The sequence below is a fragment of the Anopheles maculipalpis genome, chromosome 3RL (genome assembly GCF_943734695.1).
Source record: "Anopheles maculipalpis chromosome 3RL, idAnoMacuDA_375_x, whole genome shotgun sequence".
NCBI lineage: Eukaryota > Metazoa > Arthropoda > Insecta > Diptera > Culicidae > Anopheles > Anopheles maculipalpis.
The window spans coordinates 61367906-61393202 of NC_064872.1; the positions used below are offsets into that span (position 1 = coordinate 61367906).

Genomic DNA, 25297 nt, shown 5'->3' on the forward strand with positions numbered 1-25297 from the left:
CTTCGATAAAAACCCCGTCAACCGAGCAGCGAAAGCGTCCGTGCGGGCGTCCGAGGGAAAGGCGCAAACGGCGGCGGCCAAAAGAGTGCAAAATAAATAGACCACACCGCACAAACGCACACAAAACCCCGATTTACCAAACGCACCGACGTGAATCATGGGCCCAAACGTTTGCCAAAGGTGGCTCTCGGTCGGTCGGTCGTATATCAAACCGGCACCGACACAAAATGGCTGCACACGCTGGGTTTTCGGGTTGAGGTGAAGAAAAATCTCACACGTTCTGCAAATAAACAAACTAATTAAAACCATATTGTCACTCGCAAAACCGGGTGAGCACCATTTCCGTAGATTTTTTTTTTTGTATTTTTGTTTGTACCAACCTTCTGTGTGCTTTGCCCGAAAAAAGCGAATAATGGTAGGTTGGATGCAATAAAATCACCCGTTCCTAAATTATACCAATTCTAACCCACTCTGTCACTGTGGGGTGTTGATGCTATCGGTTGGTCCTTTTTTTCCCCCTCTTTACGACTGTCATTTCAACTCGGCTCGGCATGGTGAGTCCCCAAACATGCCTTTTGGCGCAGGTCGACCTAATTTTAAAACACCTCCCAAACCATAACCTTACAGTGTGTGGGGTGGATTTTTTTTTCGCAGCACACCACGACACTAGGATGGCGATATTGAAAATGTGCTCCAGGCGAAAGCACACTCATTCGTTACGAGGTCATGAGAAATGGGGCTCACCTCTGGGCCGCCTAGGAGGCAACCGCTATTGGAGCGTAAAGTTTTATGCACGACTCGGCGCACACACTCACTCACGCGAGCTCGCATTTGCGGCTCTTCAGCACCCACTATCCAGCACGCCACGTCCCATCCCAGTGTCATGGGGTAATTAATGCCACTCAACACGTTGCCGGAATAAATCTCACGAGAGAATTTACGGCGTCTTCTGCGGTACCGGCAGCCATCGAAAAGCGTCGGATCTTGACATTCGAACCGGGTGCAGCATAACACGAGACACGAGTCTGTGTGCATTGGAGAGTTTAAGCACTGGCTTTTTAGAGTTTTGTTTTCTTTATGGCGGTTAACCCGAGCGAGAGTTTTCACGCCATCTAGAAAAGTTGTTGGCTTTTATATTCGACTGGTGTTGGAGGGGATGTTTATCCAATTTGTTTATTGCTCGCGCAGAAGTTTGTCATATTTAAGGTGAAAAGGTAATAAAGTAATGGGTGACAATTTCATCGAAATTATACATTGTATGGACAACATTTGTTATAGCTGTTTGAAAAATCTATGTTGACCTTGAGTACCTTACTGGCAGGGAAAAATACTTACAGCTAACAATAATTTTTCCATAATTTCAATCACATTTCATTTAATAAATGATACATTTATCGACGTCTTCTTATCAATGCATAGCAGACACATCAAAATGTACTTTCGGACTTTAAACATGTTTGTGCGTGGTTTTGTAGAATGCCTCGAAAAGAGATAAATGGCCGTGCTTCTGGTCATGACTAAAGCACTCCACAACGAGGCCACAGCTTCACATTTTCTTTTATTTTCACGCGCTTCACGCACACTTACCGATGCGAGAATAAAATTTATAGGCTACCCTACCGATAAGTGGATGATGAAAAATGGGTTTTCACTTCTACCCGCACGAAGGCATTCCTCACGAATGCACCAGTCCTTTCGAAAGCAACCAACAAAAAGCATCGTTTCCATCAACGGGGAGAAAATTCGAAAAAAAAGCATAAACACACAAAAGAAGCATAACGAAACGTATTTAATGGTTGCAAGAATGTTGATGGCGGTGCGGTTTTTTTTAGTTTGCCGCCACTAACCGATCGAGAAGCAACAGAACACGGAACACCGGATCGGCGGAACGGGAAAAGCTGGTTAAAAACGGAACCCACGATAAACCGATTTCGCTGTCAATATTGTCAGGAAGCGCTGAAACGGTATTAATAACCATGGTTTTGTGGTTGTGTCCTTCGTTTCGATTTTGGTCCGCAATACCAAATGCTAGCTGCACACCGTGGAATTGTGGTAAAGAATTTGCTTCGAGTGAATTATGCAGCCGAAAATCGATGGCTTTCACACCAAATGACCTGGAAGGAATCGGCGCGGGGTGAGTACCTGACGGTGCAAGGAGCAAAACCACCGGATAGCTGTGTTCGTTAGCTAATGTTGGCGTTAACAGTCCTTATTTGTTTTCAAGGAATTGGGACGAGTTTGTTTGATATGCAGGTTGTAGAAATGGTTATTTCTCTAAGTTGTAGTTGAATAGGAAAGTCTGAGGACGATGCATTATATAAGGGGTCTTGAGGTAATGCATCAGAATAAGGGCACAAACTCGACTCTAATTGATTTTGAACAAAAAGGAAACCAAAACCTTCTGCTTTAGCTTACTGTGTTGTTATTGCAAGAAAACCTCAACTAATTCATGGTTTTTCGACCCATAAGGTCATATCCATCTAAAAGATCACTAGCAGAACTGATACCAAGTAGTGGAATAGTTGGTCCTTACTACGGGGATACAGTTCGGATAGTATTTGATATTCGGTCCTGTCGTTCGTCGGTTTTCCTATCACTTCGGTCACCAGATCGTTAGAACTGAATATGAAAATTATGAAAACAATTCCACATAAAGATTAAAAGAAATACTCTAATTTTCAAGATTTTTCATGAGATGGTACATGTCCAGTTCATGTACGTAAAATATAGGAAAAATGAAAGAGACAGTATTGTACTGTATTTAAATGTTTAACTAACTTATTCAACTAACTATTTAATCCTTATGGTTGTTGCTACAAACTACTGATCACTCTTGTCGTTGTGAGCGTCTTTGTGGCTGTCCTTACTAAGACGCTAGCACAGGATGGTTATTAAATATTTTCGCTTTGAAACGTTTTAACATGTTTAAATAAGTATGGACGACTTTTAGTTAACCCTGTGTTTGATCGCACTGCACAAAAATACAGCGTTTTTTTCGATCAGGCAAAGCTTTCAGCTTCTAGAGTTTATAAATATGGTTGTATTTGTCGAAAATAATTTCTCTTCCAACTTTACAACGAACTATAAAAGCTAACACCCAAAAATTACCCAATATTCTTAAAAGTGAACGGTTTTCTGCATACCATACACCTAGACAAAATTAGAGCGTTATTAGTAGGTTTTTGGTAAATAAGACCAAACCAATTAAAGTGCTTCATATGAAGATTTGTTCATTCTTTGAGAACTATTCATGAGCTTAAAAAAATTAAAACTGTTAAAAGATTCAAAACAACTGACACCATTAAATTTAACTTTGAAACACCTTATAAATTCCACATAGAAAAAAAAAACTTTGTAGAAAACGGTTACAGATCATCCAGCAGTTTGGAGACTCTTCTTACGCAGCAGAAATTTACAAGAAAATCAATCTTGGATCAAGAGCTATACAGATACTTACTTACAAACTTACTTACTTACTTACTTATCAGGCTCTACAACCGCTTTGCAGTCTTGGCCTGCCACACCTCAATCTGGGCCTACCACGCCTTCTCTGTCCATGTGGACGGCTTAAAACGACTTTCTGAGCTGGGTCGTCCGGTGCCATGCGTATAATATGGCCAGCCCATCGGAGCCTGGCGAACCTAATGCGCTGCACGACGGTGAGGTCGTCATACAGTTCGTACAGCTCGTCGTTGTAGCGACTCCTCCATTGCCCTTCCACACATACGGCGCTAACGATTTTTCTGAGCATCTTCCTCTCGTACGCGGCTAAGAGAACTTCGTCTGTTTTGCCCAGAGTCCATGTCTCAGAGGCGTATGTGAGTACTAGGACTATAATGGTACGATACACTGTACGGTGCACAGATAAGCAACTAAAAAATTAAGTCTCAGAAGGTCCTGAAGAAGATAAACATTCGTTTTCAAAACAGCCATGGCTAAGCAATTGCCGTATGTCGCAGAGTTTAAACAACATTGTATTCAAAGAGTGGTCTGTCTTATTGCAATTATCATCGTCACCAAAAATCAGCATAAAAGTTTTTTTGTATATATTTTAAATAAAATCTTCATCTTCAAGCAAAAACAAACATTTGGTAAAAACAATCGCAAAGTTTGACGAAACTTTATGCTTGATAAGCCTAACTCGGCCAGGTAATCTTGCTACTGCAATATTGTAAGGTTTAACCTACTCATGACGAATTGTTTCTAAAGTTATCACCTATTTATGTTTCAATGAGTTAGTATCTGTATTGGCAAACAAAAAAACCTCAAGATAGCTCTTCTCATACAAATAAATCGCACCACACAATCCATTATCCTGAAGCTTTCCCTAGCTGTCGACAAAGGAAAAAGCTGTACATTTTAATAATTAATTTTCCGAGATCATTTTGAACGAAGAGTCGGCTACTTACCCAGCAAAACCTTCCATGCAATCGCTACTTCAAATCAGTTCCAAACAGTTGTTTTTTTTTTCTGTTGAAAATCATATTCCAACCACTAGCCCAAGTTCAGCTCCGTTCCTCATCGTTCTTCAACAAATGGGCCAAGCTATCATCTCCCAAAACCATTATGCCGAAAATGAGAGCACTCAAATCCCGCGTGTTCCAACACCTACGACGGTAATCTGATTAAAATTCATGATGGCTTAGATTACACGTGGTACATCATAAAAATTGCACACCTCCCACCGCCACCATCGAGAGTATCATGAGAGTGTGTGAATGGGAAAAAAACTCTCCATTTCCTTGCCAACTTGCCTACCAAAAAGGATGTTGAAGTATGTGTATCAGTGTATGTGTATTTTGATGGTGAACAGGAATAGTGTTCGGTTAGTTTGGAGCACTGGAGCAGGGATAACGGGCGAACGAAGAATGAAAGCAAGCAATATAACGCCATCTATTCATCCATTTCTCCTACGCACCGTGAGGACCTCCCCCTAGCTGTACCCTTAAACAAGGTGGAAAAATTACTCGACCTCGAAAAACTACCGCTTGGCTCCTGCTCATATATCACGTTAATAACCTCATAAAAAGTGAACCAAATAACTTATCAGCAAAACTATGCCGCTTTGCTTTGCACTGCCTGTTTCACTCGCTGTCGGCGCTTTCTCTCGCACTCCAGCTTACGCTGTTGAAGTGTACTGCATCACCGTACATTGGCCGCACCCATGCTTTACCCCTGCTCAAGAACTCCCCCCCTCTCCTTTAATCCTTCTCTTGCATGCCATCCTGACCGGCCATCCCATTCGGAGCCGATGTCGAGGATTGAACCACTGACGAAAAACTGTACCCATTCCCGACGCCATCTTTCCAAGGGTTCCGTTTTGCAACACCACCACCACCTGCTGACACGTAATGGGCCGGATTTTTCATCGTTCGTACGAATCCAATTTGGATCGCCGTGATGAGCCTCCGAGCATTCGAGGATGTGATGATTCTCCGGTACTTTTTGGGTTGAAAATTGCTCTCCTTACTCCACAGCAAAGTGAAACGAAAGATGTGATATAAGTTGAAAAGTCAAACCGACCAGCATTTGGGACGTAAAAGCGAGTGAGAAACAGAGCGAAAGACCGAAACACCACACGAACGCTCACCTTTTTCAGGACCAAAAAAAAAAAGGTATGGTGTTGCAAAATTTAGTTCATTAAATCCATTTAATGGCATTTTAAATCGCCCATTACCGGTGGAGGTTGTGGTGAAATTGAAAGAAAATCAACCCCACGGCGGTTTGAGGCACGAATTTGCCTGCCAAAAACGGCGGACGCTTCGTGGCCGCCAACCAAAGCCGGTCTAGATGCATCAATACAAATTTTGCCCGGTGCCCGCTAGCACGGTTCGTCCGGCATGGTTGCGATAATATTCACACGACGATGCAAAGGATAAGGACTGAAACACACACACAAAACTCATCGGAACATTAAAAACGTTCCGCGAGTCCCTTTTCTCCGCTGCCAGGATAGGGAAGAAAAAGGTGAGAAACCCCATTGCTGTCACGCAAATTTATAAAGAAAACGGATGCGCAACGGAGCCAATTCAACGGTGTGAATGGTGACGATTATCACACTGGCGGCCCCTTCCCGAAGGCAACGGCTGCGGCTTGCCAGCTTCACGAAAAGCTTTTTGAATTTCCCATTTTCACGAGACGGAAACTGTCCGGGCTAGAGATCTGATTGCATGCTTCGAGGCGTTTCCATTGCAAGTTTGCGGAGTAAAAAACCATACTCCCGTCAACTCGTTTTCCTCCCCGCCCCGGAAAGTCGTCAAGTTAACATTCAGTAGAAATGGTTGCGAATTTTTCGGGTTGTGTGAATGTGTAAAGACACACCAACGTGAGGCTGGCTGGCAGTGGATGAAGCGTTTCGAGTGTGCAAAGGTGCTGCAACCTTTCGGGAGCGATGTCACATTTTTAATGAGATAAACCGTTGCTTCCGGGAGGTCACAGTAACCCGAGACAGCGAATGAGCTGATGGTGTGGGGAGCGTTGACACCCGCTCAGCAAAAAGGTCGCTGGTTTATTGGATACAAGTGGCGCATCAATGCAGATAACGGATTTTGATGAGGGTTCAAGGGGTGTGGATGTTTCCGGGGAAAGAATCTATTGTGAGAACAGGTTTGTATGGTATATCATAACACACATTGAATCATTCTTTGCAAGAAAAAGCATTTTAATCAGAAATTTATGAATTTATTTATTTATTTTTTAGTTTAAGTATAACATCTGCCGTATTCACAGCTCTTCTTAAGTTCAGTTAAATAAACCTTATTACTGAACTACATTGTTAAAGAGAGCGACACGGTGTTTTAGGCGAAAGGGGCGCCAGCTTTCAAACAGCAGGACCTGGGTTCAAATCCCATCCCATCACATCAAATTAATGGCTCTTCAAGGCTTCATTAATCCCTTAACTTGTATGGTTCTGCGACCGTATTAATGTGTTTTGGGCCTGTGATTCTGAAATACCATATAAACTTTAAAAATGATATGAAAAAAATCTTTTATCTGAGACTCTTCTTCTTCTTCCTCTTCTTGGCTTTACGACCTCTAAGGTCATGCCGGAAACCGAAATGGCTTACTAGACTGCCGATACCTCATAGTTGGTTAGTCAGTCCTCACTATGGAGGGACGGTCGGATAGGATGATTAGCCCTGGTCCTGCCGTTTGAAGATTGGCGCCGCTATCGCCTACACCACCGGGCCGCCCCGAGATCTGAGACTCTAAGACACAAATTACGCATCAAAATCTAATTCAATTTGTCACGAATTTAATCGACAATTTTGAGGAAAACTGGCAGCACTTCTTGTATCCAATGTATCATTTGAAGGAAAGAAAGCCTACCGCTGAAAGGTTGCAAAAATTATGAAATTTTGGTCTTATTTCTTTAGTAACGATGGTATGGAGAGTAATTGACTATAGAACCAAATATATTGAAGTTCTTTCGTTTATTTTAAAGTTATTTTACTGATTCAAAAGTAATGATAGGTAGTCCTCTGCATTATTTCTTTTGAAGCTCTTTCTTTCCCGGTAGGTCCGGTAGACCCGGTGTAGGCGACAGCTCCGCCAGTCTCTTAAGTGCATTTTTAATTTGCACATCAAGACATCAGTTTGCCAGTTCTAATGAAGGATTCATTAAAATCAGGCATTTAATGACGAGTAATATTTGAGTTCACTTAATGTGACTAGTTGCAGATTCAGCCTCTTAATATGTATCAAATATACAAATTACTCTTATAAATAATAAATTTTAAGAAGAAACATTTCATTCTCCATTGCAGCCAAGACGTCTTCGGTGGTTGTAGCTTAACGTTTCTTCTACTTTATATCATTAATCTAAAGCAATCAAGCACACGCATTGCTTCGTTGCTGTACTTTACAGCGTTTTCCCACCCAAAAGCAGCCCTATTGGAACGAGACCAGCCCACCAAAACCCTGCGGCCTAAAGAATGGTCCCCGTAATAATGGTTAAATAAATACTTCTCGTAACGTACACACGGAATCTCTTCCTCTGTAAACACTACCCGAGCGCCTCGAATTCAATCACATCGTTGCTGCTAAGAGGACCACCACTATACAAATACAATCGAAATTCTCGCCGGTCGGCAGGCACCCGTCACACACGCACACACACCGACCGACAGTCATACGGGAGCGTTTTCCCGACATTTCCATCTCCTGCGTAAGGGCTGTCTTCCTAAGCTCGCAACGACGGAAAATGCTATTTTTCTAGGAGGAAAGCCTCCAACGCATTGTCGTGGTTGTGCACGTTACCGAACCAGGTTTTCCGCGGCAGCGCCGAAAAGCAATCTCATCCAACACTAATACACATGCACACATCCACACACACACACGCACACACTCAAACACATGTCCCGTGGATGGCACACTTCAGCCATCATCCATCACGTACACCACGGTTTGACGTCGTTACTGAAATGGAGCCCTCCGAGATTTGTCGAACCGAGATGACGGATGTTGGTGGCCTTCGGTGACGTCCTTCGTCCTTCGCATCGCTCACCAGCGTACCCCAGTTGTTCCTATGCGCGTGCTAGCATTAGCTCCTCCAAAATCCTTCTCTATCTCTCTCTCGTTCCCGTTGAGCCGTAGCGAACGTATCTATCATAATGATAATATTTCTCCTACTCGCTATCCCGCGGGGAATTTTCAACGTTTCTGGTGGGAAAAAAGGGCAGAAGAAGTGAAGACGGATGAGTGCGCAAGACGCGATAGGAAGTCCGTTGGCGCTACTTAGTATGCTTTGTGATGGAATCGCAGCTGCAGGAAAAGCACTAACCGAGCGCGTCGCGCTCCTTGTCCCATAGAAATAGCGCACGGGCAAGGGATTTTATTTCTGAAACAGCCGCAACAGCATCACACGCCTAAGTTTGCCGGTCGGTTGACTCCGTCTCAGCCTCAAGGTTTCTGATGTGTTTGAGATTTAAAAATCAAACGCTATGTGACATACGGGTTTAATACATTAATTTCGATTCCAAAACAACTTACTGACTGGCACATCAAACATGATAAACTGGTAAAGCAGTTTTGTAGAACGAAAATAAATAATGCACTGCGTTGAAACTTTGGAGCTTACTGTGAAACTTGCACACCTGCACAGCTCCAGTAACTTCCATTTGGCGGATTTGTATCTCGTTTTTATCACTGATGTTAATCTACTAAACGTTGATTCAGTACAACAACGTAGACCAATCTGAATACTGTTTTCAACAGTTCTTTCCAAGACCTTAGTAGAACTTGGATAAATTCAAATTTTACTTCCCAAAGCAGAAACCTAATCACTTTGTAGAGTTTTAACCCGTATAATTGATCCTTAAGGGGAAAATTTTTGAAAAATATAAGTTATACGTAAATGAATATTGCATACCCATTTAACTGATATTTTTTATTCTGTCCTCACAGACGGTGTTGACGATGCGGTGATGAGCCATCATATTTAACATAGAATTTATAAAATAGTTAAATATTACAAGCCTTTTGCTTAACTTCTGCTGTGGAATTTTGAAATTACTTTCGGTTAAAAAACAGTAATTCAATTGCTAATAATATTTGCGATAAACCCTTTCAACTGTAAATGAAACGGTGTACTGGTGCGAACAAGCTATTTTTTTATTTCGAAAGTACAACAAAAGTGAACTTAACGCTCAGCAGATATAAGCTTGCCACATTCCTCTATTTCTTTGAAAAATTCTATTGCAGTGATTCATGACGTCGAAGGCAAAACAATTCGGTAATGATTTCAACAGTCTACAAGAGTTCATGGATCCGCTTATTATTTATTCATAATGATAGATCTAAAGCTTTCCGTTAACCATTATTTTGTGGCGCTTTGTCAATAACTTTAAATGTCTTTTTGGATTTTGGACAATAACTATTCTACGATATGAAATGTTACAGTTCGTCTCAAAGATGTTTATTATCAGGATTTTTGAGCCCAATTTTAACCATTACAATAAAATGGTAACACCGTTTGTTGAGTTTTTAATCTTTACTCGAGCTTGTTCCCATTCCCAATTCAATTTTGCTCTTAGATTATTCCTACAGCAGAAGATAAAAGGAAAATAAAAAGGAATAAATTAAGATCAGATTACCAAATTAAACTAGGTCTCTTCTATTTTATTTATTTTTTTATCCTCCAAATACCTATGTTATTGATTTATATACTCAAACTCAGTTTTCATCCTGTGAAAATATTTAAAAAACCTTGACTAGCAATGATTCCTTTGCCTTCCAATACCCAACCCTACTGAACGAATACAAAGTGTGCTACTTTGTACAGTATCCGGACACAAAGGAACTGGCATTCGCTTCCTTGATCGCCATGGTCACGGCCGTGTTCGAGTGCACTCGGCTGTGGTCACGTCCGGTTGGTACTTCGTGGCTTTGAAGAGTTCGATTAGATTAGAGCACCATAGGTCCTTTTTTTTTCGTACCAGAAACACCTTTTCGAATCATCCATCAGCCAGTTTTTGTGAGCATTTTGCACCACATCAACCCTGAACAACAAAGCAAGTTTAACGGGCAAGGCACCCGAAAAGTAAGCACACACGATCCTCAGTTTGCCCGTTCACTTGGCGTAATTATTCCATTCCATGAACCAAAGTAAGTGCCATGGTGCAATCATCCCATCTTTAGAGGAAGAGATTTGTGCCTCACATAACCAACGCCATCTCCGGTTTTGTTCTGCCTTACACACCGAACGCAGAAGGTGATTCTAATGATGTCGGACGCGAAATCCGGTCGGCGGGTAGGTGTGTGGTTTTTTTTGCCTCCACTTCTTCCTACGTTTGGAGTCATGCGAAAAATAGTAACAAAAATGCTACCACAGCGTGCTGGCACGATTGTACGAAGGACCACAAGACTACATTGTTGTCATTTTCCACTCTTCAAGATCCATCAACAAACTAGAAAAAGCGATGCAAAGAAAACCAACACACCGTCTCACAAAGACACATCGATGGTGCTTCCTGGGTGCGGGGTACACGGAAACCCTCCCGTGAGCAAGCCGTCACGCGGAATGGTCGATGTGTTGGCCACGCAATGAAAAGAAGGTTTGCAAAAATTTTCCAGTGAATTTGAAAATGTTCAAATACAAAATATGCCACCCCATATTACCATCGGCTGGATGGGGATGATGGAGGTTTACGTTGCAGTTGAACAATGGTTGGTACAGTGCACACAGCCAGAGAATCTTTCACATCACATCGTCCTGATTATCGTTGCGCTTAGAGGGAAGGAACAGCTTTTCTTCTGTGGTTTTTAACCGAGCTCGGTGATGCGCCTGTTGTGTTATTCATCAGTAGACAATTCACATACACATACACACACCTGCACGTATATGGCCCATGAATGCAACAACCCACAAGATACAGCCCGAAGGCAAGGCACGCGGGCACAATGGCACAATGGGGTGACTATCTTGCACACATTATGGCGTTGCTGTGGCACTTTTGTGGTAGCGATTGTTGCTCTCGGTTGCAAAGGGAAGCCGTTGCGGGCGCAGTTTTTCCACCGGCGCTGTTGATTTTTCCCCCGAGAGCGTGGGGTTTTCCACCCGGTTCTCGGTTCTGCTAGCGTCATTTTGTTTTCGTGATGGGGGACCCAATGAATTCCTGTTTAGGGGTTCTTTTTTTTTGTTGTTGTTGCTTTCATTTTGCTACCACAGTGAGTGTGCTGCTGAAGCACATCAATGTTGATGCATCCCTTGCACCCGCAACTACCGGCCTTTCATCGCGCCCGAACGTTCCGGCGGGTAACCGTGCTGCGAAAAACCGTATTGTTCCGTGCCTGCCGCAGTAGCTGCCAGAAGGAAAAACAAAAAACAACTGACGCTCCCATAAGACCTGGGACAGAAAGCGGAAGCATAAACGTTGGCCTCGTGTGGTTAGCAGACTGCTGAAGCCTTCAGCCGTTGCGCGAGCTTTTCATCATTCGAGCGTGCCACCGTAAACGGGCGCACCGAGCGGAAAAATAATGAAAGATCCTGCTGCCGAATCTCTATGTGGACGTCGATGGTCCGAAACCATGCGCACATAATGAAGCACCAACAAAGCTGACATTGTTTTCCACCGGCACAAAGCGCATCTCCTCCCTGCTGTCCTTCGCTACCCTAATCGTGTGTCCCCAAGTTCAATCAATCCGTGTGCATCGAACCCCGATCGGGGACAAACTTTGCGAGATAACACAATACCATGCTACGATACCTGCGGGAGAACCCAGCAAGGCAACCGTTTTTCGGTGCCGCTTGTGTTTTTGCTAGCCGTGTGAGAAGATAGATCGATTCGCACGAATGCAACGCCCGTGGCTGCATTGCTGTTGCATCGCATTGCCCCCAAGAGAGAGAGAGAGAGAGAGAGAGAGAGAGAGAGAGAGAGAGAGAGAGAGAGAGAGAGAGAGAGAGAGAGAGAGAGAGAGAGAGAGAGAGAGAGAGAGAGGGGGGTGAGTATTTCGCTTTGTCCGACCCCGGTCACGACGCAACGCAGACGCGAAACCCGGATCGCACCGGCCTTTATCGCATTGCAAGATGGATTCCGTCCGTTTCTTTTGTAATTTTTGTGCGCAAATAAAATAAAACAACTAAAAGTCAACAGCTGTTTCGAGCAGCAGCATTGAAACAATGAGCATCCCTTGCACACGACGTGCAACAATGCCGGTGCCGGTACAGGATATAATGGTTAATGTGCGCTTTTGTTGCACGGGCAAACTATCAGCAATGCGTTTCCTTTCTTATTATGGACATAACAAATCCCATTTGTTGTACGGAAGGCGCACAGAAAACACTGACAACCGTGCATGATTCATCACAGACGGGCGAGGACGAGGTGGTTTCTCCGTTGGGAGATGATCCTTTTGTTGAGCTGCGTTGGATGGATTGTTCCGCTGATTGTTTTGCTCTAATTTATGTTACAGCTGCGATAACGCTGCCCTGGTTCAATTGTGTTATGCATTCGAGAGAATTGCTTTTTGTTTTATTTCAGTTGTGTAATATTAGTAAACGGAACATGATAAAGGTTAAAAAATGTTTGAATCTCATTTTCTAAAACTCTGTACAATGTAACATTTTGCATTTCACTGCACTATTTCAGATAACTGTGTAACGTATTTGTAACGTGGTTTTTTGTGCATTTTTGTTTATTCGAGCGGCTTTGTCGTATTGTTTACAACTTATTTACAAATAATACTCCGCTCATTTCAACGGGGGACTTTTACTATTCCTACATCCAAGAATCATTCAAGTCAACCAAAAATCTCGGTTAATAAAACGAAAATTGTTCATATCAAATGATACTATTTTTATTACATTTTTTTTCTTGCTAAAACTAAATAATTGTTGATCATTAATTTGATGATAATTTAAACATTCATTTGCTTTGTTGAACTGCTTGAGTTTTTTTAAAGTGTTCAAGAAATAGTTGGGTTAAACTTAAAACAAAAACTAAATTATCTTAACCAAAATACCTGGCAAACCACAATAATCCATGGCACCTAAGCAGAAATATTTGGGAAATCGTTAAAAAAACACAAGAACGAAACAAATAAGTAAATTGGTAGTAATAAATCGAGAGACCCTTTATGAACGTGTTAACCACGTCCTCGTGATGAGGACTGATTATCCAACTACGTGGTATCGGAGAGTCTAGTAAACCATTCCGATGGCCGGCGTGACCTAGAAGGTCGTTAAGCCAAGAAGAAGAAGAAGAAGACGTCCTGGTGGTTTCAACAATTAAAATTTTGATTCAGGCACTCAAAATTTGGGTGGAATATATCCGCCAAGAATGGATAATCTGTTAATCGAGCATATCCGTGATAAGGTAAACAATAAGGAGGTAGTGTATTTGTAATTAATGTACAATATCAGTACAAGTAATAAACCAATAGGTATGTAAATAAGTGGATATTATAATAAAACATTTACCATTTATGTGTAAGGTGCAGCTCCATGGCCACGAAATGATCAAGTGACGGTGTTTGTGAAAAATATATCTGCTTCGGTAGGCTCCTTGCCGCTTACATGTACACCCTGCTGGTCTCAACAGCATCCAAAAAAAGTTAAAGTTCAAGCCTGTATCAAAAGACCAAATTTCAAATAATTCTATATCACTATAATGTAGTGCAACACATATAAAGAGCCGTACATGTGTAAAACAAGACAGTCATACCGCAATTGAGATTCGGAATTTAAAAAACCCTTAAAATTTGAATTTCCACTACACATTTCAGCTTGTCCTTCTTCTTCTTGGCCTGTTCAGGTTTGAGCAAGTCGCGTCGACATGGCCAGGTCTCCAATCAGTTTCCATGAAATTCGGTCTAGGGCTTCAGTCCTCCATCCACGGCTGCATCCGATCTCCGACAGGTTAGACTCCACTTGATCCAGCCAACGAGCTTGCTGTGCTCCTCTACACCTTGTGCCGAACGGGACGCTGACGAGCACCTTCTTGGTGGGGCATGAGTCCGGCATCCTCATCACGTGGCCCAGCCAACGTATCCTGGCTTTGACTACCGTCAGGATATCAGTACCGCCAAACAGCTCAACTAGCTCCCGATTTATCCTCAGCCTTAACATCCGCCGTTCGAAAGTGCATTGGCGTCCTCCATCAGCATAGTCCAAGACTCGTACCCGTAGAGGACCACCGGACGTATCAAGGGGCGGTAAATCGTTCATTTCGTGTGTTGTTGGAGTCTTCTGGATCGCAGGAGTTTGTGGAATCCGTAGTATGCACGATTCCCCTGAACAATGCGCCTTCGGATTTCGCTGCATACGTTGTTGTCCGAGACCCTCTACCACCTCGAGATCGTCGCCGTCGACTGATACTCTGCTTCCGAGTCTGGCTCTATCACGGTCATATCCTCCGGCAAGCAGGTATTTTGTCTTTGTCGCATTGATGTTCAATCCAATTCTATTGGTCTCGCGTTTCAGTCGGGTGTTCGCCTCGCACACCGCCTTAGTTGTCCGTCCGATGATGTCGATGTCCAAGGAATTGGAAAGATCGGGTGAAAATCGTGCCCCAGATAAAGAAGCCCGCACTTCGCATGACACCCTCCAGAGCGATGTTCAACAACAAACAGGAGAGTTCGTCTCCTTGCCTCAGACCCCGGGGAGCCCTCCCCCCCCCCCCCCCCCTATTATAATAGAAAGGGAAAACATCTACAGTTTTAACTACATTTAAAACAAAATAAAACCATGAAATATTTTGAAAAACAAAACTATAAACATAGCTTTATTTAGAGATAAATTTCGAAACAAGCAATTCGTCATTCCGACAGCATGGGAAAAACATTTCAAATCAACTTAAACACTGCATTTCGTGTTCATTGATTATTGAAACTATGTGCCGATGCAAGGTTTCGATGGATGGACATGAAAACTAAGCAAGACGATTTGAGTATCTGACTGTGTTCAAACATGTCTCACTTTTTATATGTCAAAACAGATCCTACCAGCTGCTTCGTTGAGACACACGACCTCGAAGATCCCCACAGAGTACCCTCAGGAAAATGTAAACAACTGAATAAATAATGCTTTAAAATATTTGACCAACGTGTCAATCAGGTTCGGTTCTTCGGTTGTGTGAGCACACTTAAGATTAAATAAAAACGATACTTATCCTTTTTCGAAGCACCGGCGCTGCCCCAGAAGCAACACTCCAATGCAAACAAACTCTTACCTTTACTCGAACACGCAACGCAAGCACCTGTGATAGCACACCTTACAGATGAAAGTTTTCCAAGTGCTCTGGGACCTGATAGTGGAAGGAAGTCAACAAATCAATAGGCACTCATGCGTTCCTGGATGCTTTAAACGTTTGACTGTGTGGTGCACGCAGTTACACTATCTCAACCGAACGCTCGAACATTAGCCTGAAATCGAATGGTCATTTCTACCGGTTTCTGGTTGGTTTATGCATGCAGAAGATGGTCATCATCGTACACACGTAGGTCAAAGGGCGTGCCATGCACACATCGCAGGTCAGGTGTGTGTGCATGTGTTCATGTGCGTGGTTTTGTGGCCAAAGGTTCTGCATTCTGTGCTTGATTAGCTTACCCACCTGGCCGGCGAACAAGAGTTCTACAGTACAAGAAACGCATGTTCTCAAGCCTCAGTTTATGCAAATTTTCGCAATTCATCAGAAACTGCCCTTTTGCGATCTCATTTACCCAGTTGGAACCTCCCCACGTCGCTCAAAACCACAAACCGATACCGGACAGCGTTCTAGTTGACGTAACGACCATGACAAGCGCTATAAATACTAAATCACAACACTGGATCTTACCACTACAAGGGGTTGCTGCTGCATTTAATAAATCATAATCCGGTGAACTAACCAGTGCCACCGCACTGGTGGACAATGTTGCAACTTACATCGGTCTTTTGCATCGGGTGTAAGTTTTCGAAATCACTTACAATGATTACTTATTCCTAAATCCATGGCTCTCGTATCGTCAGGTTGAGCAGTGTACCTCCATCCCTTCGGGACGATTGCTTCTCTAGCGATGCCGTTCTCTTGTGTCCCTATGCACACACACACACACACACACACACACACACACACACACACACACACACACACACACACACACACACACACACACACACACACACACACACACACACACACACACACACACACACACACACACACACACACACACACACACACACACACACACACACACACACACACACACACACACACACACACACACACACACACACACACACACACACACACACACACACACACACACACACACACACACACACACACACACACACACACACACACACACACACACACACACACACACACACACACACACACACACACACACACACACACACACACACACACACACACACACACACACACACACACACACACACACACACACACACACACACACACACACACACACACACACACACACACACACACACACACACACACACACACACACACACACACACACACACACACACACACACACACACACACACACACACACACACACACACACACACACACACACACACACACACACACACACACACACACACACACACACACACACACACACACACACACACACACACACACACACACACACACACACACACACACACACACACACACACACACACACACACACACACACACACACACACACACACACACACACACACACACACACACACACACACACACACACACACACACACACACACACACACACACACACACACACACACACACACACACACACACACACACACACACACACACACACACACACACACACACACACACACACACACACACACACACACACACACACACACACACACACACACACACACACACACACACACACACACACACACACACACACACACACACACACACACACACACACACACACACACACACACACACACACACACACACACACACACACACACACACACACACACACACACACACACACACACACACACACACACACACACACACACACACACACACACACACACACACACACACACACACACACACACACACACACACACACACACACACACACACACACACACACACACACACACACACACACACACACACACACACACACACACACACACACACACACACACACACACACACACACACACACACACACACACACACACACACACACACACACACACACACACACACACACACACACACACACACACACACACACACACACACACACACACACACACACGGATCACAGCCCAACGCAGCCTGTCAACTGCAGTGCTTGATGAGATGCAATCGTTAAGTTGGTTTTAAGTCTATTATAAAAAGTGGTTAAAGATGGAGTTATTCTAAGCCTATCACAAGAATACGGGAACCGGTTCGGAATATATAAGGAGGATTTAATGAAATTATACCGATCGGAGCTGAGGCAGTGGGAGAGCTTTCACTATTGCTACTGCATCAAGCCACTACCGGTGTGTTCGGGTGAAAGAACGATCACCAACTATCCTTCAGCCGGCAATTGTCTAAGGAAGGCACATTTTCTTCTCCGGGAAGCTGATTGGATTAGAACATGCTCCGATCGTATTTCAATCACGTTTTCACATAAATTATGTTACCGTCACTGCTGATGCATTGCACCCGCAAGTACACACGAATATGCATGATCCTTGGCGAAAGGTTGTCTTTCAACGGTTATCCCAGCCCGGGCAAGGAGTGTTGCTAGAGAGGGGAGAAAGTACCGTAAAACCCTTGACAGAACATGGTACTCCTAGTGGGAAAGTTACCTTGCTCGTTACTGCTATACCGAAAGCCGCACACAGCTTTGCTGTGAGATGCAAGCAATGTTTTCTACCATCTCGGCCCGCATTACATGCTAAATCGTCCCGGGGTGCATCCGGGAAACATGACGAAATAAAACAAAGCAACAATAAAAAAAATACACTTCCTTCCCCACGTCAACACTAAAGAATGGATGCAGATATATTTCGTGCAGTGTTCTCGGGACTCTGTTCAGCTAGCAACCGGAAGAGGTGTTGTCAAGTGGGTACACAAATTTGTTATTGTTCTCATACCCGGTCTACGCTCCGGTTGGCAGTTTGTGCGCGTCGGTACATAAGCTACCCTTTTACTAGCAATGTACATTAGAAAAGCATGTAACGAAAGCTCGCCCAGAAACAATAGCTGCTTGAAATAATCTAAGAATGGCGCTTGTATGGAGATGAAGCTGTTTTTATTTTTGGAACAGCTTAAGAATTCATAATTTTATAGTACAAAGTTTACACATTCTTGTAGCAAAATTGCAACATGGTTGGGAAAGAAGTTTTTTGTTTGTGTGTGCCAACAAGCTGAAACAGTAAATGTATTCCTTTTTATAATCACTTACAGCAACAACCTTTTGTAAGAAACAACTGTTTTTCTCTCTGTTCCCTGCGACAAGATATAGAAATTCTCTTGTTTTACCTACCCAAAACATTCCCTTAAAACCATCCGTATCATCCAGGCTAACCGAAACTTTACCTTTTCTTTCTCTTTCCATCTCTCTGCACAGGTTTCGACACCGACCGGGATCATTTCGCACTTCGTGAACCTGCAAGTGGTTGTCCCGGAAGCGTTCATACTCGGTTCCGGCGAGCTGCACGTGGATATGGGATCAACAATCAATTTAGTTTGCATAATTGAGAAGGTAAGCTGGTTGGTTGTGTCCGTTTCGTGTGCTGGTTTGTTTATTCATTGAGGTAAAATAAGCAACCGGGTGAGGGAGAAAGGCATAAAATGTTAAAGGGTTCAGAAAAATAGCTCCTGAATGATAGAGTTTAGGGAAATGTTTCGTTCCAGGTGTAACAATGTGTATGGGATTGAGTACGGGTATGTAAAACAGGAAGTGAAAGTACATTTTCCAGAATTTCAAGTTTTATTGTGAATGAGAAGAACGATGTTTTGCGGAAAGCGGTTTGAAAGAAAGCAACGCAAATTTTCTCGCGCTTTCCTTACATTGCTTTGCAAGACAATGCGATAATTGTTTTAACCAATAAAAACGCACTATATCTGATAATATTAGAAGAAGAAAATAGCAGAATTTATGCAAAATAGTTCAGTACGTTAGATCATAAGCTTTTCGCGTTGCATTCAATAATCCATTTCCAATTTAAGATCAAGAAAATTCCACGGAACACAAGATTTGTTGATCAAAATGGAGTCTTTTATAAACAATTCAAAGTTTTTTATGCCTGTTTTATTTGTTGGTTTAGAAGAACCTTGAAAACTCGAGAAGTTCGAGGCGAATGCTAGTCTTCAAATTGCAAAACTGGAGACCTAGATTACAAATCTTATCAAAAATCTTGAATAAGTTTGAGGAAAAAACCCATGCTTCTTCAATCAACTCAATTGAATTATCGTATTTAAAATCAGTTTTTTGAATTCACATTTATTCATTTAGGACGGCCAGGCCGTATTACCTAAAAAAAAACCTTATCGCAGGCATTTTAATCAATATTCTTCAACGATGGAGACGCCCAGTACTTCACTTCACGAATATCATTCATTACGGAGACTAACATGAGCCAGTTTGTTTTGTTTTTCTCCATTTTTTTAACTTTATCACCAAAGAAAATTTGGTACTTACTCAGTCATTTGAATTTCCGTCATCTAAATTGCATATCTGATTCTTCAGTTCTTACTCTCTGCAAGTAATGCAATATTTTTACACCTTCGCTATTTGCTTGTTTGCTTATACAGCTTATACAACATCAAGAGACTTTAGTTTGCCGGGCTTCCAAAATGGAAATGGTCATACCAACTTCTAATGAACTCACAATACAAAGAAGAAAAATAATTTGCCTTGCTTTATTTTCTTATCGTACTATTTCAATAAGATTACACCTAAAATACTGGCCAAAAGTCCTTTGGTAATGATACGGAATTAGGTTATGGCAGCTCAAACTTCCTCTCAGCCCGTGTGGGAGTTCTTATACCAGACAGATCTCTCAAATTCACTATTGGTGTTGCTCCTTTCAGTCCATAGCTCGTCTAATCTAGCTCCTGAGCACCATCGATCAGTTGATGTAGCATCATCACGAAGCCGGGTTGCTTCCGTCGTTGTGCATTCTAATGCTTTTAGCACGGAAGTGTGCGTTATTCCAAGCAAAAGCACAGTGCAACCGAACAAACCGAATCGAATACTGCAATTCCAAAGGAAGTTGAGCCATTTGCCTACCTTGCTTGTTCATGAATTTGTGAGTATCGCATGCAACTTACCTCATCCGTAAATGAAGTAAACTCAAGGAAAAAGGGTATAGTGGCGGTAGAGTTGTTTTCCACTTTTAAACACTTAAGCAAAGTTTATTTGCAAACAATAACTTTTGTACCTGAATTGTATGTGCTGACGGAAAACCATTTACCTTACTTGTGACGAATACTATTTAAAAAAACATTTCTAAAAATGGCAAACTGAAATCATTTCAGCTATTTTTGAAACTACTCAGAAGAAACTCAATCTGCCCTTGTTAAACCCACGCGTGAATTTCTATGTGGCACACCATTTTTCATCCCTCGATAGAGCCATTATTCGAATCATGAAAAGCGGAGCACCAGTGTAAAATATTGGATGCCATCGTGCCGTCCCATACAAAGCGGGAACCACCACCATTATTGACTGGCGGCGTTTTCCTTCATCAGAAGCATTTTTCCGGCTATCGCAATTTACTCCCGCTTCCGTTGCTTTCTCTCTCCGACGAATGTTCATTGCCGCCGGAAGATAACGACACCCGGCATTTTCCGGATAATGCTCGTTCTACCGATGCTCGCTGAACCTCGCGCAACTATGTGCACGCGAGCAAAACTAGGAATGTCACGGTCTATGCTCCGAGAGCGTCTTCCTAAGAAGAATGTCAATAACACTGTATAATTGCAACAACAACAAAAAAGTGCTCGTTCTTTTACGGATTCTTTATACGCTTCGATTCAATTTCGCCTTTTCACCACGATGTTGCCAAAAAAGGTGTCCAGGCGTGTTCGATTTAGAAAAATGTTTGACCTGTTTCTACCGAAAAATCTACCTTTTCCTGCCCACCCAATTGAAAGCCGAAACAATGAACTGCAACGGCTTAGGGCACAGAGGAAATATAAAACAAAAAAGAAACATAAACCAAAGATAACCCAAGTGTCTTCGACAGTCCACTTCCGGTGCGCTTCGTTGTTCATTATTGTTCAGTGAATTGAGTGATAAAAGCGATAATTGATGATTCGCTCACACCAGTGTGCTTTGCCGTGTGAATTCCGCCAGAAGAAGGGTTGAACTCGTGTGGATTTTGAACGGTCAGCTTACTGAAACGCTTCACTGGCTGGAAATTTATTACCAGTTACCATCGCGTTCCTCCCGGACGATGGCTGAGTTAGGGATTATGGATTTTTCTTTTTCAGCCTTTTGTCTTTTCCTCTCATTGTCGATGTTTCATCGCTTCATTGTTTTCTTTGCAATCGTCTGGGTCGAGAAAACAAACTGCCGGAGCGTTAAAGGGGTTTCGGTTATCTTCAAATTTATGAAAAATGGATCTCTGTTGGGATTTTGCTTTCCGCCAGCAGGAAAATATAAAACATAACTGGAAGCAGTGGGAAATTAAGCTCAGGATTTGACCGGTGCGCGTACGTTCCTTCATTCGGAGTGTAGAAAAGAAAGTAAATTTCGTGTTACCTTCGTACCTTTGGCAACATTATTGTCATGTCATTGAACTTGTAAAACATTTGAGCATTAGAACACGCGAACATTCATGAAAGGTTTAAGGAAAATAAATTTTCTTTGTGTAACGAGCATCCCAAAAACACACGCTTTCACCATCTGCAAACTAATAAAAGATGAATGTACACCCATCAACGGCTTGATTAACAATTCAGTGCTACTCACTTCGGCCGTGCGTTGGCCGAGAGCCTGTGCTGTGCTTGTTCAAGGCCCACCACCCCCAGGGGAGGGTGGAGATTGATCTCGTAAGACACTCCCGTTACAGATAATGTCATTTACGGTGCGAAAAATCAATCACTCCGAAACCTTTTTGCGCCTCGTTTGTATCTCTGCTAATCTTACACTCATCTTGAGTTGATGTTCGAGTCGTTCGATTCATTTTTGTTAGTACATCAGCTATAAAAGCATGCTCGCAAAGCTGCTGGATCGCATATTACCATGTTGTAATGAAGCATGTAAACCAATCTGCTCCAATCATGGTCCAACATTGTGTCACTGGAACACACAAAAAAAAATGTTAAACTTACTCCTAACACTACTACCTACTGCTTGCTTATCGTTGAATCGCAAGCAGCTCCTCCATGCAATGAATGTTGTCTATTTTGTTAGTTAAAAGGAAGCAACCTTTGCGCCGAAAACAAAGCTGACAATTGAAGGAAAGCCACGAAGAGTGCAAAAATGAAGCAGCCAACGCGCAACAACCATTTCCTGATCAAAATTTATCGCCCACCAAATTAAGCTTATCGTATTCGCAAACCCGTAACATAGAAGCCGGGTTTTTGGTGTCCAGTCCGGACACGATCTGGCACCCGGGTTGGGCCATTTTGGGGCGACTAACCGATTTTCTGCCCAATCAATTTTTTTTTTCCTTTCACCCATCCACTTTTCTTTCCCTTTCGCCATTGCCGTTTGCATTGTTCGTTCGATGACGCAACGACACAGTGGCATCATGCGGCAACAATCAAGAAACCGACCCAACTCATACTCTCCTAGTTGGGTCGATACGTTCCTCCTCTAACCTTCTATCTTCGAAACTTGATTCTGTTGAGCTTGCTTGGAACACTAACACCCACACACACACACATTTTCGAAGCCCTACTCCCATTTTCCGGCGAGATTAAGAAACATTAACAAGCGCACCCAATCGATCGAGGAACAAATTGTCGGAAGGCTCAAACTAAATCCTGTGGCTGATTCGTGTGGGTGATTTCTATCGCACTGTTTTTGTGCGTGCTCTGGGCGTATGTGTGTATGGGTATGGATACAATTTTCGAAAATCCGATCTTCAATGAAGTGAAGATAAACCCCCCGGACCAACCCCTAAGCCAATGCAACGTGCTAAAGACTTTTAACCTCCTGCCGATTTACAGAAGAACACAATAGAGGTGAGTTCGGGCAAAAAACAAACCTAATAACCTTTAACCGATATCGATGAAGCTTTTCCCATCGACACAAAATCTGCTTTAATTGCCACCCATTTCCCAAAACTAGCACGCTTGAGCAGTGAAACTTTTGGCGTCTTTTGTGGGATGATTATTTTCGGGTGCCATTTTTCTTTCAATTTAACAATCGCTTTTACGAATTGTGCATGCAGAGGGACGAGGAACGAGAACGAGAGGCAATGGAGGGACGTGCAACGGGTGTCGCCTAATTGGGTGTCGCCAGGGAAATTGATGACAACCGTTGAAACGACACGAAATGGTCAAACTTTCCAGACTGCTGTCAATTCTGGCTGTGAATCGATTCTACTAACAACAAACAACGACCAAAAAAAAAAAAAATCCAAAATCCCTCCGATCGATTCACGAGTTGGCTTACTTGTTTTTGTGTTTGAAGAAAATATTCCCCGCAATGAATTGCAATCATCAGTTTTGCGCTTGTTTGCTGGGCGCGTTTTCTTTTCGCCCTGTGTGTTGTAACAAAGAGAAAACGCGGTTTGTACCGAACTCCAAAAAACAAACCAAACCAACCTGCACCACACCAGTAAGCCCTTTTTAATGCACATTTGCAAGGGAGTAAGAGTGGAGGATATCCGCTCTTTGCAGTTTTACACACTGGGGCAGATTGGGATATCCACCCATGGGAAGTAAAATGATCGTTTTGAACTCGTGGATAAGGATAAAGAGGGGATGGTTTAGTGCTTTTTTTTTTACATTACCAGAAAGAAGAAGGAACAAAGCAGTGAAATAATGAAAAAGGTCACATTGTACCATGTAATGGACGAAGGAGAGTAAAAAACCCAACAATTCATATGAAGTTCAAACGGCTGGCATCGTAATGCTTTCGTAATGATTTTGGGCAATTTCATTTTTTCCGAAACAAATTTTCCATTAACAGCTACTTTTTTTTTCCTTTCGATTGTCCTTTCATCTGTTAATGGTAGTTTTTGCTATTGGTTATCAAGACTAATAATTAATTTTACCAGTGGAGGAAAATTACTATTCTGAAAATAAGCCCATTTTTTATTCTTACTGTTACGGGTAAATTCATCGAAAACTTCAAAGGATTTTCAAAACTGGTTGTGTGTATTCTTGTTGCTCGCATGAATGAAGTTAGCTTTTTTTTTTAATTTCTGCATCAATACTTCGAACTGATGCATTACAATCAATCTTATTATCCTTATTATCTTATAAACCAGACTGAAGAATTTTTGAACTATTATTTCTACTTTGTGATTTTTTTATGGTTTTGAACCGGTTCATTCGTATTTAAAACTGACACCGAAGGCATTTTGTCACAGGACTTCAACAAGGCTTCTCCATTCACCAATGCAGAGATATTTTAATTTTAGTTAGGGCAGTAAGTCATTGCGTTCTTTTCAATTAATTCTTTTATTATTTACCCCACTTACAATAACACACGATCTTTAACATGTATAGATTTGAGACGGCCCGGTGGTAATGCGGCAGCAGCGCCGGTCTTCAAACAGCATCCCATCCGGACCGTCCCCCCGTATTGAGGACTAACTATCCAACTACGCGGCGTTGGGAAGAGTCTATTAAGCCATTCGATGGCCTGCGTATCCTAGAAGGTCATT

General features: G+C 42.6%; 2 protein-coding genes across 3 annotated transcripts in view; both read left to right on the forward strand.

Moving 5' to 3' along the window:
* Positions 1–25297, forward strand: part of LOC126562638 (zwei Ig domain protein zig-8) — a 165644-nt gene that overhangs the window by 98821 nt on the left and 41526 nt on the right. For both annotated transcript variants that reach the window (XM_050219194.1, XM_050219195.1), the window contains exon 5: positions 19075–19209. In XM_050219194.1, the coding sequence (XP_050075151.1) occupies positions 19075–19209 (135 nt within the window). The remainder of the gene's footprint in view (positions 1–19074; positions 19210–25297) is intronic.
* The window catches only part of LOC126562401 (arrestin homolog), a 413496-nt gene that overhangs the window by 3356 nt on the left and 384843 nt on the right, over positions 1–25297 (forward strand). The window lies entirely within an intron of this gene.